Raw genomic sequence first — 13,407 nt, 5'->3', positions numbered from 1 at the left:
GAGTCTGGCCCAGGTTGTGGGAGGTGAAGGATGGGGAGCACCAGGCACAAAACTGAGAAGCCCCTTTTGAAGATATGCCTCTTTTAAAACTGTTGCCATAGCCCGCTCTCCCCATATGTTGTATGGGTGTAAGTGATTATCTGCTCATTTTTGTGCTTCAACATATGTATTTTATTTAAAGAGACATGACTAATCCCAGCCCCCAGATTAGCTTGTTGTTTCAGTACTGTGGGTTTGCTTAAGCCATAAAAAAAAAATCCTGAGTTAGGTAGAAAATTGAAAACAAAGGTTAAATAGAACTTCCAAAAATCATCTGCAGAAATGTTTAAATTAAATCCTTGATTCAACACAGCGGTATTGTGCTGGCAGGAACAGAGGTTTACCAGTCTAGTTTTATTTACTCAGCTGATTGAAATGCAGAAAAAAGTAAACATCCTGGGTTTGGTGCAGTGGGGAATGAGTTAGACTTTTGAAAATGCAAGATTTTTTTTTTCTCCTTTGATATGAAGAGCTTACATTGCCAATGAAGAACAATAATTTGTAGCAGGTATGCTTTTACTAATGGAAGATTAATTTGTGCTTTGTTCTAGCCATTTCAGAAACAATTAAAGTAGGAGACAATATGGGTTATTCCAGCTTTTTCTATGGAGATTTAAGATCCTCTATTGGTTTCGAGATCTTCCTTGTTTAATCATAAAATGCTCCAATTTGGAAATTGTTTGTGATGACAGAGGGTCTGGAACTGAATATTGCATTAGGTTCACCCAAGGGACTGGACTTGCAGAACAACAACACTTTAATCCTTCATTTCCTCTGGGTTTGTGGTTGCTTGGGAGTGCAGAGAGGACACGGTATAATGAGTGGGTCCAGTTCTTGGGACCTTGCCCAGCACAGTATCTAGGTGCAAAAGGTCCATTCATTTATCTTCAGAGTTCTCAGATTCGTGGAATGAGGGCTGAGAGTCTGGCAGCATGAGCATTCCCTATTAGGAGCAGCAGGCATGGAGAGGAAGTTTTCATGCACCCATGTCCTGACTGGACATCACCTATAACTTAAATAAAGCAACAGTGCTTGTACAGAGTGAGCTCTCTTTAAAAAGATTTTCATACAGCCCTACTAACAAAATAGAAATATTTTGTTAGCTGTTCAGGAAGAGGGCTTTGAAAAATCTCTCCATCCCACCCTATATATAATATATATATAATATATATAAATGCTATAAGCAGCATTTTTGGACTCCTCTGACTTTTGGGGACAGCAAGCTCAGTGCACAGCAGCTCCAGGGATGGCTTCTGGAAAGGAATCATCCATGGAGAGGATAATCTGATCCTAGGGAACCAAAAGATCTCCTGAGCCAGTGTTTGAGTCTGGATAAACTTGGATGAGGAACAAGTGTGTTTAAAGAGTGCTTGGGACATGCAGACAGCACATTCTCTGTTACCAAAAATCTTAAAAGGAGTGTTTTGCAAAGATAACCAAATGATCTGGACACTTTGGAAGATGAGGAATATCTTTTTCCTCCTTTGGAAAACCTCTGCAAAGTTTAGATATTAGCCATGGAGTACTGAGCTGGGCATTAGAAATGTTTTCCCTCATTTTCATTGTTCCAGAGCTCAGGCTGTGATCTCTGTGTTTCATATGGCCTTTAGAGAGAGTACCATGTCTTCACGTACTGATGGTCAATGAATCATAGATTTATAGAATATCTTGAGGATCATTGAAATCCAGCCCCTGGTTCTGCACAGAAGATCACCCAAAAGGCATTTTCCAAAGGCTTCTTGAGCTCTGTCAGGGTTGGTGCTGGTGGTGCACCTCCCACTTCCCTGGGGGAGGCTGTTCCAGTGCCCAAACCCCCTATGGATGAAGAACCTTTCTCTGATATCCAATCTAAACTTCCCCTGATGCAACTTCTGGCCATTTCCTTGGGTCCTGTCACTGGTAACCACAGAGAAGAGATCAGTGTCTTTTTCCTCTCACAAGGAAGCTGCAACTACAGTTGTGAGGTCTCCCCTCAGCCTCCTTATCAGGCTGAAGAAGCCAAGAGTTGTCCCAGATCTCCCTGGATCCTGTGTAAGAAAGCACCCTGCCTTTTAGCCTCCTGGTTAACTCTGCTGCTCCTATGTAACCTTCATCTGCATCTCTGCATGAGCAAACTTGAACAGGCAGCCTAAAGCAAACCCAGAAAAACCACTGGGAGTTGGCACAAAACAAATTATGTACAAGCTTCCTACCAAGAAAAGGTATGGCACATTTATATTTTGCCCAAGGACCGAGTTTATGAGCACCTCAGAGGCAGAAACCCTGCCAGTGCTGGAAAAACATCTGAGACTGCACTTTTGTCTGCGTGCCTTTTTCCCACAGAGATGTTGATGGCAGCATCTGATTTCATTTGTTGCAATCTGCTGCTGTTTGAGTTTTTCACAGGAGGGTTTGGTTGATATCTGATTGTTTTGGTTTGGGGGTTTGGTTGTTTACCTGTGTTTTTGTGATGGTTGTGTTAATGTTAATGGTGATTGTAAAGCACTAATCTTCCCACTGACAGGTGTTGTCCTTTTTGAATCTAAAAGAAAAAAAAATCAATAAGTGGTTATTGATTTGAGAGTGTGTCCTGGAAGATATTTAATACCTACAATCTTTCTGTGAACCCATAAATCATGATTATTGTTTTAAAAGGCCATGCATTTTAAGCATTTTGTCAGCAAGCCCTGCTGGTGCTATTTGGATAATACAAATGCGTCTAAAGGCTTTGCTGAATCCATATAGTGTGGAAACAATTAGATATGTGGTTACACATCAGTGTGGCTTGAATAATTGTGTCATGCCTTTGCAAAGTGAGGAGGAAGGAAATAAACAGGGTAAGCAATTCTGAGGGTAATTAATTACTTACAGAAAATGAGATGAACTTAACAGAATTGCTCTTTCCAATTGCAATAATTAAGGACCAGTCTGAGGAAGCAGGACATGACTTCCCTGGGTGAGTTGAGCGGAAAGGGATGATGCTTTGCCTTTACCAGAAAAGTCTAGCCACTGGTTGCCCCAAATCATAGGCTTAGGCATCACATAGGGCCAAGGAAGGTTTGGTCTCATTTGTCTGAATAATATTTGCAGATCTACTGGTGGAAATCAAAAGTGGCTATGGCTTTCAATATATATAAAATTACCCTTGTACCAAGTGACAAAGCCCCAACCTTTACAGATCTTCAAGGCAGGTAAAGGAAGGAGTTTCTCCTGCAAATGAGGCTGTGGCAGGCTCACTGACCCCTGAGATGGTTACAATGTCTTGAGGGGACTGGCTACCTACTGTCAAAGACAGTGTGGGAGCCAGAAATGAGACTGGTAAATGATGACTTGGAAGGCTGCGTGATGAACGCCAGCAGCCTAAGGAAGGAGATTAGGAAGTCATTTGGCTTCATGCCATCAAGGTGGTAACTTTGTCACGAAATGCAAAGGCAAAATCCTTTAAGCACTCTTTTATTGCTTGCTATTGATTTTTCTCACCATGAAGATGCTCCTTCACTAATTAATGATGAACTCGTTTGCTTTATGAGGGGAGTGCTGGACTTTCCTACTCCTTCAATAAATCAATCTTTTCTAATCCTTGAAATTAAAAAAAAAAAAAAAAAGGAAAAAGAAAGCAAAACATCCCTACTACTTCATATTGGCATGCAGTGGGGAGACACAATAGCACACTTTATTTTGTGTTTCCCTCCTGCTTGCCTGCAGGAAACATCTGCCTCTCTGCTTTATTTGCACCGTGTTAAAATTAATTCCATGGGTCTTTCTGAATGCTTTTGTGGGGGCACATCATCCATCTGTTTTTATTTGGGTTTCATCACTCCTAACAGCTACTAAAGGTCCTGTATACTCACTTTGGTGTTTTTCCTTGCTATCCAAACAGTTATTCTGGGGCCCAAGGCATCAGTCCATGTGCTTACTGAGCCTTTTCCTGCTATCATAGACATGGGGAAATACTTGGAATTGTCAAAAGAGTGATAAATTCAAGTTAAGTAAAGTTAAACTGTAAAGGTTTGTTATTAAAAAAATATGTAAAGTCAATTAGTTACGTAGGGTTTTATTAAAGGCCTAGGTTTACTCTAAATGTGGCTCAAAACTACAGTTTGTTAAATTAAAAAACAAACAAAAAAAAAAGTTCTTTCAAAGCATAAGAAGACCAGCCATTATTCTTTTTAAATGAGAGCTGAATAGCTGCTTTCTGAAAACAGACTTTCTCTGTTCTGCAGCATTTTAGAATCAATTTTCATGTGAAGGTAAATTCTTGGCTTACTTTTCCTGCTGCAGAAAAAGTGAAAGTTTTAACATTTCATGATATTGCTAATCTAGGTACATGAAAGTCATTTGCTTCATGTAATATAAGTTGCAGATTGTCTGTAACTGTTTTGGGCTGTCCATGTGTATCCCAGCAATTTAGTCTCCTGGTGACAAAAAGGTATTTTTTGGGGTTTTAAAAAGATAGGTAGTGCAAAAGGGGTTCCTGAGCTTAGGATGAATTTATTTTGAAATTCTTTAAGCATCTAAACAAGGGTATGAGTAGCTAATTTTAACAACTTTTTAAAAAAAGTATTGGTCTGGAAATGTAGACCAAATATAGGAATATAGAAGGTAATCTGAACTATCCTTTCTCATCACTGAAGAAGAAGGTACTCTGGGAAATTGAAAGACATCTAACTTAAATAAGATTTTGAAAGAGTTTTACATGATGTGTAATTAACCTTAAGAAGTCTTTGCCCCAAGGTAAAGTCAGGGCTTTTTTAAGATTAGAAAATGAATTAGATATTTATACAGCTTGGTAGACCATCCACTATCCATCATCTGGGCTGCAGAGAAACACAAGGGAGGTGAGGTAAGATTTCACAGGTTCAATGAATAATGCAGCCACTAAAGATCAGCTTTTTACCTTCAGGTATTTGAAAATGAAGCCTCCACCTAAGCCATCATTCAGGTTTCCTCTGCAGTCAGTAGAGAAAGGCATTTCTTCAGGGAATGGTGAAGCCCCGCCTACCTTAAATACCTGTTCTTTTAAGGGATAGATTCCTCTTTGGGGGTACTAGTCTGACATTAACTGGAGGGGGAGCAGAGGCACATTATTTAAATGCAATGGGCTATATCCCTTACTGCCAGCTATTGGATGAATTTAACCAAATCTGGAGATAACACTTCAGACACAGCATCTCAGGCTGTGCTAGGCTGGATTTTCCAACAGTTTCTGCTTCAACTATTACTTGCTTTTACTACTAGTGAATATAATCTCAGTTTTCCAGTCAGCGCCTCCATTTTTTTGGGAACTAAGGCTCTTCCAAGGCTTTTCTTTTGTCTAAGTGATGGGTTTTATGTATTGCAGATAATGACACAGTATTACTGCAGCACTGATAGATTTCACAGACTTCACCAGGGGTAAAAAAAAAAAAACCAAAATATTCTGAAGTAATTTTTGTCAGAAATTGTTGCTAACACAAGAGTTAAGCTTTTTACAACACTTGAGTTGGTAAAATGAAAAGGATTGTATTTCATGAGAGCTACAAGACACCAAATTCTATGGCCCCTGTGCACAGAGAATTAAACTGGGAGTTAGGCATCTTTGAAAATCTCACTTTTTAGGCACCTGTTTGCTTTGAGCAGTGGGTCCTAGACACATCCATGTTGGGAATAAGGGAAAAACTGCTAAGGTCTTTTTGGTGGCTTTCTTCTGAGCTGCTTTGATGTGTTAACCTCAAGCTCAAAGGGAATCTGAGTTTACCAGTTTTGCATTTTGTCTATACAAAGATGAAATGGAACCTTCAGCTGCCTTGAAGAAATGCTATTATGGGTTGCTGAAAAACTTTGTGAGGGTCTGGATAGTAACAGCAACATAAAAAAAACCGTCTAATTCTGTACTTTTATAATCTAGTGCAGGTTGCTTTTCAGTATAAAGTCTGTACCATAAAACCTGCATGCTTGTGAAAACAGTAATAGAAATCCAGGCCCTGCTCCTGCCCATGTTGCTGAGCTGACAGCTCCAGATTGTCTCATATCTTCATTTCATTTAATTGCATCGTAGGGGAGCTGCAGGTTGCCAGTATTGACCAAGGGAGTCTCAGCAGGATGGACTGGCCCTGGCTGTGTTGACAGGGGTAATGAGATGAACATACTGAGCCATCCTCCATCTCTGGCACCCATGGGGGTTTCTGCAAGGGATTGCAGGTTCAAAAGCTCCATGTCAGTGGGGAGAGGAGGCCTGGGAGTTGCTGCACTTCACCTGCCACACAGGCAGGGTTAGGCACACAGCCTGTCCCAGAAGGTCAGGGAGACTCCCCATGGAAAATGGCTGCAACTAATCTTGTGTCCCCATAGTGACAAGAGCTGAGTGATCCAGCTTGGTTTCTTCATCACTGCAGTGAGCTGCTTTTCACCCCTGCCTGGCAGAGGCGTTCCTTTGCTCTTCCCCATGAAATGGTAGTAAATAGGTCCATGCTCTGTCACTCAGGGCTTTAGAAGTTCCTGATCCCATTACCTCAAAAATGCTGCAATCTGACTCATAATGTGGAACTTGGAAGTTCCACTTTGGAAAAGTAAATGGCAATGAAGATACTCCTGTAACACACTCCAGCCCCACAGGCTGGAGGCGTGGTGAAGTTTTGCCTCTTGAACGTGTGAAAGCTGACCGTGGTGGCTATGCTGGGGTTTCAAAACTTGTCTTCTCCAGGGACAGCCATGGCGTTTGAAAGCTATTTCAAAGTCCATCGATAGCTGTGGGTTGGTGGCCAGGAGGGGTAGCTGCAGCACACAGCTAGCAGTGCCTGCTTCTGTGCATTAAGCCAGCATTTCCAGTCAAGTTTCTATTCCCTGGAGCAGCAAGCCAGGCGGGCTGGTGTGTTGCAGGTGCACCTGGTGCCAGTTCCCCTTTGGTTTTAGTGATGGCTGGTGGGAGAAGGGAGGGGAACTAGCAGTAAACTCTATTCTCTGTGTCATTATATTTCTAATGTTGGTGTTCTTGTCTTTATGTCTATGCATTCTTTAGCTATGAGGATAACAGACCCTTCATCAAGTAAGAATGACCTGAATGGCTGATAAATTTCATTTATCAGTGTGGTCTCATGAACCAGCTGTCAGATCAATATTGAAAAATCATTAAAGCTTCTGTCATTCGCTTTTGAGGCAGAAGAGCAAACTGTGCAGGAAAATGGTCAGGCATACAGCTAAGGTGCAGAGTAGATGTGCTGCATGTGTATTGCCAACCAATTGTCACCTTATTTGCTTTATATTCTTTAATTGGATGTTACTTAAATTCAAGGTGAAAGCTCCTAATTTAATCCTGCGTAGTACAGACTTGTTCTACCAATAGCAGCCTCTGGTCCACTGTGCTCTGTCACTGGGATTGCTTTATGGTAGTATAAATACAGAAGCAAATTTTCAAAAAGGTGCATGGCTGCTATTCCCCATGATTCCCTTTCTAGTTAATGGGAATAGTACAAGCAAATCTGTGTGCATTGGTGGCTCCTTACTCATTGCACTAGCTCCTAATTTTCCCTAATTGTAAAACACTGATTTTCAAATGCACCAAAAAACAGGTATTTTTGTTTCTTTATTACAATAAAATTCCACTACAAGAAAGAAAAGCCATGGAAAAGCAGCAGCAAGTCTGTACAAAGAGCAAGATAAAAACCTCAAGCTGCACCAAAAAAAAACCCAAACCCCAAACCTGTGAAGAAAGCCAAAAATGCCTTGAAATTATATACCTTAGGGCATTGCTCTTTCTCCTGCAACCAAAAAATTAATGTGCAGTAGCACAAAATAGAAGCAAATGAGCTTTGCAGTAGACTTTCAGTTTGTTCTTCTGGTGAAGAGTCCTTTGTATTCGTTCTTTCAGCACCATTCCCATGTTCTCTTTCATCGCTTGGCTCTGGTTTTTTCTGTGGATGTGGGATGGAGCTATTCACAGTAATCTCCACGTCCTCTTATTGCTGGGTCTTGTTTTCTGAGGCACAACACTGTTAATGCGTGCAGTTTGCACTGTTGGGGGTCTTCTAACCCACAGATTCCTTTCCATCACTGAAGGTAGCATATCTTCACTAAATAATTGTTTTTTTCCTGCACACCTCTGCAGTCAAAGGCTCTCTAATCACATTCAAGAATGGGCTGTGCTTTAGAGCAGAATACTTTTCTGATTTCCAGGGAATAATTTTTGAAAGACTCTGGAAATGCAGGAAGCTTTTATCTGGGGATGAGGAAAGAGGGAAAAAAGGGGGTTTTCCACTTTATTTGTTCTTCTTTTTTTGGTGAAAAGGAAAATTATTTGTATTTTATTAATTGGTATGCAACTAGGACAATAACATGCTCTCACTGATGGTGGAATCTTGGGGAGAAAAATATCCCAAGTGACTAAAGCTGTAAATTTTATCTAGTGACTACCTTTCTGAAGGATTGTGAGAGTGTATTTTCAATTTGCATCACGCTAAATATTTATTAGTGGGATTGACTGGAAATGCTTCAAAGGAGCTGTTCTGGTCTGCTAGGTCCATAATAGTGATTTTTAAAGAACTGTCTTAATAAGCGGTTACCTTAGGGAGCTCTTCTGGTCATGTGGTTAAATAATACATATTTTATAAACTTCAGTGGAAGACTTAATGCTACCTTTTCATTCTAATACCTAAAGGAAAAAAAAACCAAAACAAACGACAAAAGACTTGAATACAACATTGGTATGCTTTGGTTTGTGACAAGCCCTGCTAAAAGGAAAAGGATTCAAGGCTGTAAGCTGCCATGGCATCTCCGTAGCAGAGATTGTCTGTCTGACCTCCGCAGGATGGCTTTGTCCCCCCAAGTTGCTGCTGCTTCATCTTTCTCCCCCTTGCCCCACGCTCTGCTTAGCAGACAGAAACCCAAACATGCCCAAACCCAGGCCACACTCCCACAAGGCTGAAGGGGCCTGGAAGCATAGGCAGGTCTTTGTCCCTGTGAGCCCTTCTGCAGCACCTCAGGGGGCCTTGGGGCAGACAAGGAGGCAGAGATGCTGGCTCACTGCAGTCTGTCTGATTTGGGATACAGAAGGGCTAAACAGGGAGGAAGGTGTGCAAAGATTGGATATCAATGCATTCATTTGCATGGTGTTACCCCTAATGATAACAGGGGATGGCAGAAGAAGACCAAAGCCTTCAGGTAAAGGACAAACAGATATTCAAGGTGCTGCTTGTTTCCCAGCTAGAAGTTGACTCCCTCTTTTTGTGCAGCAGCAATTCCTTTGAAGTTGTAGGTAGTACATCATGTGAAAACTAGGCTAGGAGCAGGATAGAGTTCCTGTACTGCTTCTCCCACTTCTTCTCTTGTCCTGGTATTTGAAGATCAGTCTTTGAGAAGGTAATTTAGGAGATGACTAAATGTTATTTAGCAGGGTAACATGGAATACTCCTCCTGCCATCCCAGCAGAGCTTCCAGCTTTCCTGAAAACACCCAAAAAAGCTAACATGCGGCAGTCATCCCATGTCCCCAGCTCTGTTGTCCATGTAGAAATTCAGTGGGAGAAAGCAGGCAAAAACCTCCTGCTTCCCCTTTTTGTTGGAACAACGTTTGGGGGCCAAGCAGTGGTTACACCTCTACTCCCACTGCCCTCCTGAGGTGGAACAAGTGATAATCTTAGTTTTACAGCCCATATGAAGGATTGCCCCTCCTTTCTCCAGGCAGAAGTGTGTCAGCAGCTCCCACATTAGCAAATGCAGTGTGTGAGTGCCTGTACGAGTATACACACTTCCCCTCATCGCAGGGTGGAAGAAGTGTGAAGCAGCATTGCAAAGAACATCCTTGTGTGGAGTGGATCTGGCAAGCAGGGAAGGCTTGCCCACCTGCCTGTAGCTGTTTATCTGGCTTACAGGCATATGGGAGACTAGCTAAAATGCAGCAATACATGTGTCTTGGTGTTAAGTGTAAATAAAGAAGCTAATCCAGCTGGCAGTCCTGTGAAACCAGTGGACACTAAAAAAGTGACAATCAGAGTTGTCATTTCATTTGGTTTATTTTCTTTCCCTCCATTTGCTGAAATAACATCTACATGTCATTTACATGCACACTGCTTTTACATATTTATAAAAGAGACATTGTGGTTACAAATGTGCTTTGGTTATGATAAATTTCTATGCTCATAACACTTCCATTTCCTTGTATTTCCTCAAGCTTGAAGATTTGTAAACTGCATTCAGCTTGAAGACAAAAGCGCCCTATGATTTATTTTGATATGCTGTTTTCTTCTTGCTAAAACCAGGGGCAAAATCTTCCTGCCTATAGGCACATGCCTTCTTTTGTGTAGATGAAAAACCAATCCCATTCTTTCTTTCTTCTTTTTTTTTGTTTCTCCTGACAGGTCCTGGGTTATAGGTGCAATAGCCCTACTCTGCCTATTAGGACTGACCTGGGCATTTGGACTCATGTATATTAATGAAAGCACAGTCATCATGGCGTATCTCTTCACCATATTCAATTCTCTGCAGGGAATGTTTATATTCATTTTCCATTGTGTCCTCCAGAAAAAGGTAAGATGATGGTTCCAGCAGCAAGAGAGGTGGTAACGAGGTGTTTTGTTGCCTAACAACCACAGCATAGCATCGTCTGTGTGCCCTGAATTATTATCACACAGATTTATCTCTGTGCACCTAATAAGGGTGGTATTTAGACTGGAAACCAGCAAGGTGCTGGGGAATGAGGTTCTGGCAAGGACATGTAGCAGTGGCATTTCAGCAGCCAGGGCCCTTGCAGATGTGTCAGAGACAGGGGAAAAGGCAGCTGTCAGTTTGCAGGGTCCTGCTGTCAGGGCTTTTCCTGCTGTCAGCCAGATTTTCCTTCCTTGTGTACCAGTGTGAGAGGAGAGAGAATCCACGAGCACCCAAAAAGTGCTCGCGTGGCTGAGTGCTCACAGCAAAGTGGAACTTTACATCCTCATTTGCAGTCCCTGCAGGAAATTGCCCCTTTCCATGGCAGCATGTGTGGGTTGATGGGATGTAATAGGGGCTGCTTCCCCTATTCCCCCTATTCTTTTTGAAGAAGTGAAGGACCTGTGTTATGCAGCGGTTCATTAGCCTTTGTATTGCTTGGATCTGATGCGGTGTTTTGGAAATCTTCCTCAAAGCAAGCGCAGCATGTGCTTCTTGGTGGAAATTGAAGTATGCCCCAATTAACATTTGCAAGATAACAGTGGAGTAACTTAGATAAACTCTGGGGGGAAAAAATAAACTCAACAGAATAAAAATTCTGTGTTTACATAGATCAAATTTACAGCCTTTGACAATCAGTAATAAGTATTTTTAAGAACCTTTTTATTCTCTGCTTAAATTTTGTTATTCAGATCTCTCCAATTCTGTGCATGTCTGCTGATAATTTGCTATGTACATTTTCATTTCAAAGGGCAGTTTATTGAACCAGTAGGGAAGACTTTATGTGGATACACTGGTGCCAGTTTCTCAGGGTAACAAGTATCTTGTGGTGAAATGGCTTACTGAGTAAAGTCAGGTCCGTATTGAGATCTGTCCTCCATCTTGCCACAGACTTGCTCCTCTGTTACTCACATTTTCCTATGCAGGCAAGGGAGATCTGACCCATGAAAACATAATCAAAATTATAAAAAGTGAGCCCTGCAAGTGATACCTTTGTAACGATCTACAGAACTGTGTGCAAATGTCATTCTTGAAACCAAAGGAAGACTTGTTGTTGCATCTCAGATTTATCCATCTTAAGAAGCTTTAAAGCTTTATCTAGATGCAACTTCCTGCTGATGATCCCAAACCTTTCAGCAAGAGAGTTTCCAGGCAAGATTATAATAAGAGTGTAGGAAGCATCACCATTGCTTATTAAACCTGCAGGTGCTTCTCTGTGAGGAATTTGAATTTCTGCACCCTTCTGGCTGGTACATCCCCTCACCTCCAGTGCACCCTGCAAAGGGTCAGTTCCTAACCTAGCAGCCCTGTACTGCTCCATGGCCTCCTTGGCTCATGGGGTTCTCAGTCAGCATGACAGAACCATTCTCTTCTCTGTCTTAAGCCAATTTACACCCTTAAATCACCAATGATGACTGTGGAATTGTTCCTGATTTATGGCTGCACAGAGGGAAGGAGAATGCAGCTGGTACCTTGATGTGGAGTGGATGCACCTCTCTGACCTAAGAGCTGAGGGAGGTATTATTTAAAGGGATAAAAAAAATTCTTTCCTTTGCTATCTATCATGGCCTAGAAAATCGGCAAAGCACTGCAGAGAGGCAAGCAGTGGGTGGCTAATTAAAGCAATTGAATTATTTTCTCTGAGCAAAGGATTGATTAGGCACTCGAGCATATTGGGCACTTGTGGTATGTGTTTGTCTCAAGCGCTTAAGGAAGAGCCTAATGAAAAAGCTGTAATTTGCTATTTAAACAGTTGTTGCAAGAGTTGTGAAATGCTCATGGAGAGTTTGGCAAAATTGTACAGCTAACCATGTGCTTCAGGGAATTCCAACTGGTGTTTTGGACATGCATGATGGTTTGGGGGCTTTTTTTTGTCAATGGGTAACATGACCCCCTTTTGGCTCTTCAGTACAGTCTGCTCACCTTCAACTCTGTCCCATCTGGTTTGTGGGTATTGCTGCCCATAAAAAGTCACACCTGAAGCTTGGTGGAAGGTTAGATCCTGTTCTGGAACAAGTCAGCATAGTTCCTCTGAAACAAAGGAGGTGACAATGGGTTTGACTGCAATGCCCATTTAAAACATGACTGGCTTGCACAGTGCTGTGGAAAAGCAGGTTCCAGCCATCCATGAGCATTGGGAATATAATCTCTAATGCTGCTGGTTCTACTGTTTCATCAAATTTCAATTTGACTGCAAGAAACTTTTTTTTTTAATAAAAAAATCAATAGCTTTCATGTGTTTCTCTTGGATTTCTTCTTAGTCTCCTGCCAGAAGCAATAACTTTTAGTACCTTGATGAGCCAATATGCTAGTTTGTATCAAATCTACAGCAATATTAATTTTCAGCCATAAATAGTGTACCTATAGCAAAATCTCCCATGCTCCTTTGATGTGCCTCAGAGGATGCTGTAACCAGCTGGTGCCCACGAGCAGCTTTGCTGCATGGGAGCAGTCTCTTGTGGCATCCTCAGCCATGTGCTCAGCTGCAAGGGGTACTAGACTGCTTTCCCACACACTGCAGCAGGTTTTGTTCCAACGAAACACTGAGGAAAAATCAGGGCTGTGCTGAAAATCAAAAGGCAGTGGGCTGGAGGAGGAGCTGCCTGCTAACCACCACCGCTCTTTCCTTGGCCAGGTACGGAAAGAGTACGGAAAATGCCTGCGCACACATTGCTGTAGTGGGAAAAGTACAGAGAGTTCCATTGGCTCAGGAAAAACCTCGGGGTCAAGGACACCTGGAAGATATTCCACAGGCTCACAGGTAACCCACGCT

At 41.9% G+C, this 13,407-nt stretch overlaps 1 protein-coding gene across 4 annotated transcripts in view; it reads left to right on the top strand.

The window, feature by feature from the left end:
- The window catches only part of ADGRL3 (adhesion G protein-coupled receptor L3), a 252,647-nt gene that overhangs the window by 213,137 nt on the left and 26,103 nt on the right, over nt 1-13,407 (top strand). For 2 of the 4 annotated variants that reach the window (XM_041488241.1, XM_041488242.1), the window contains 3 exons: nt 7,016-7,042; nt 10,349-10,517; nt 13,270-13,395. In XM_041488241.1, coding sequence (XP_041344175.1) covers nt 7,016-7,042; nt 10,349-10,517; nt 13,270-13,395 — 322 coding nt within the window. The remainder of the gene's footprint in view (nt 1-7,015; nt 7,043-10,348; nt 10,518-13,269; nt 13,396-13,407) is intronic. The other 2 variants (XM_041488243.1, XM_041488240.1) reach the window with 1 other exon arrangement.

The sequence above is a fragment of the Pyrgilauda ruficollis genome, unplaced genomic scaffold (genome assembly GCF_017590135.1).
Source record: "Pyrgilauda ruficollis isolate IOZ18807 unplaced genomic scaffold, ASM1759013v1 scaffold89, whole genome shotgun sequence".
In the NCBI taxonomy this organism is placed as follows: Eukaryota; Metazoa; Chordata; class Aves; order Passeriformes; family Passeridae; genus Pyrgilauda; species Pyrgilauda ruficollis.
The sequence above is the reverse complement of the archived record's forward strand: the minus strand, read 5'-3'. Positions and strand labels throughout refer to the sequence as shown.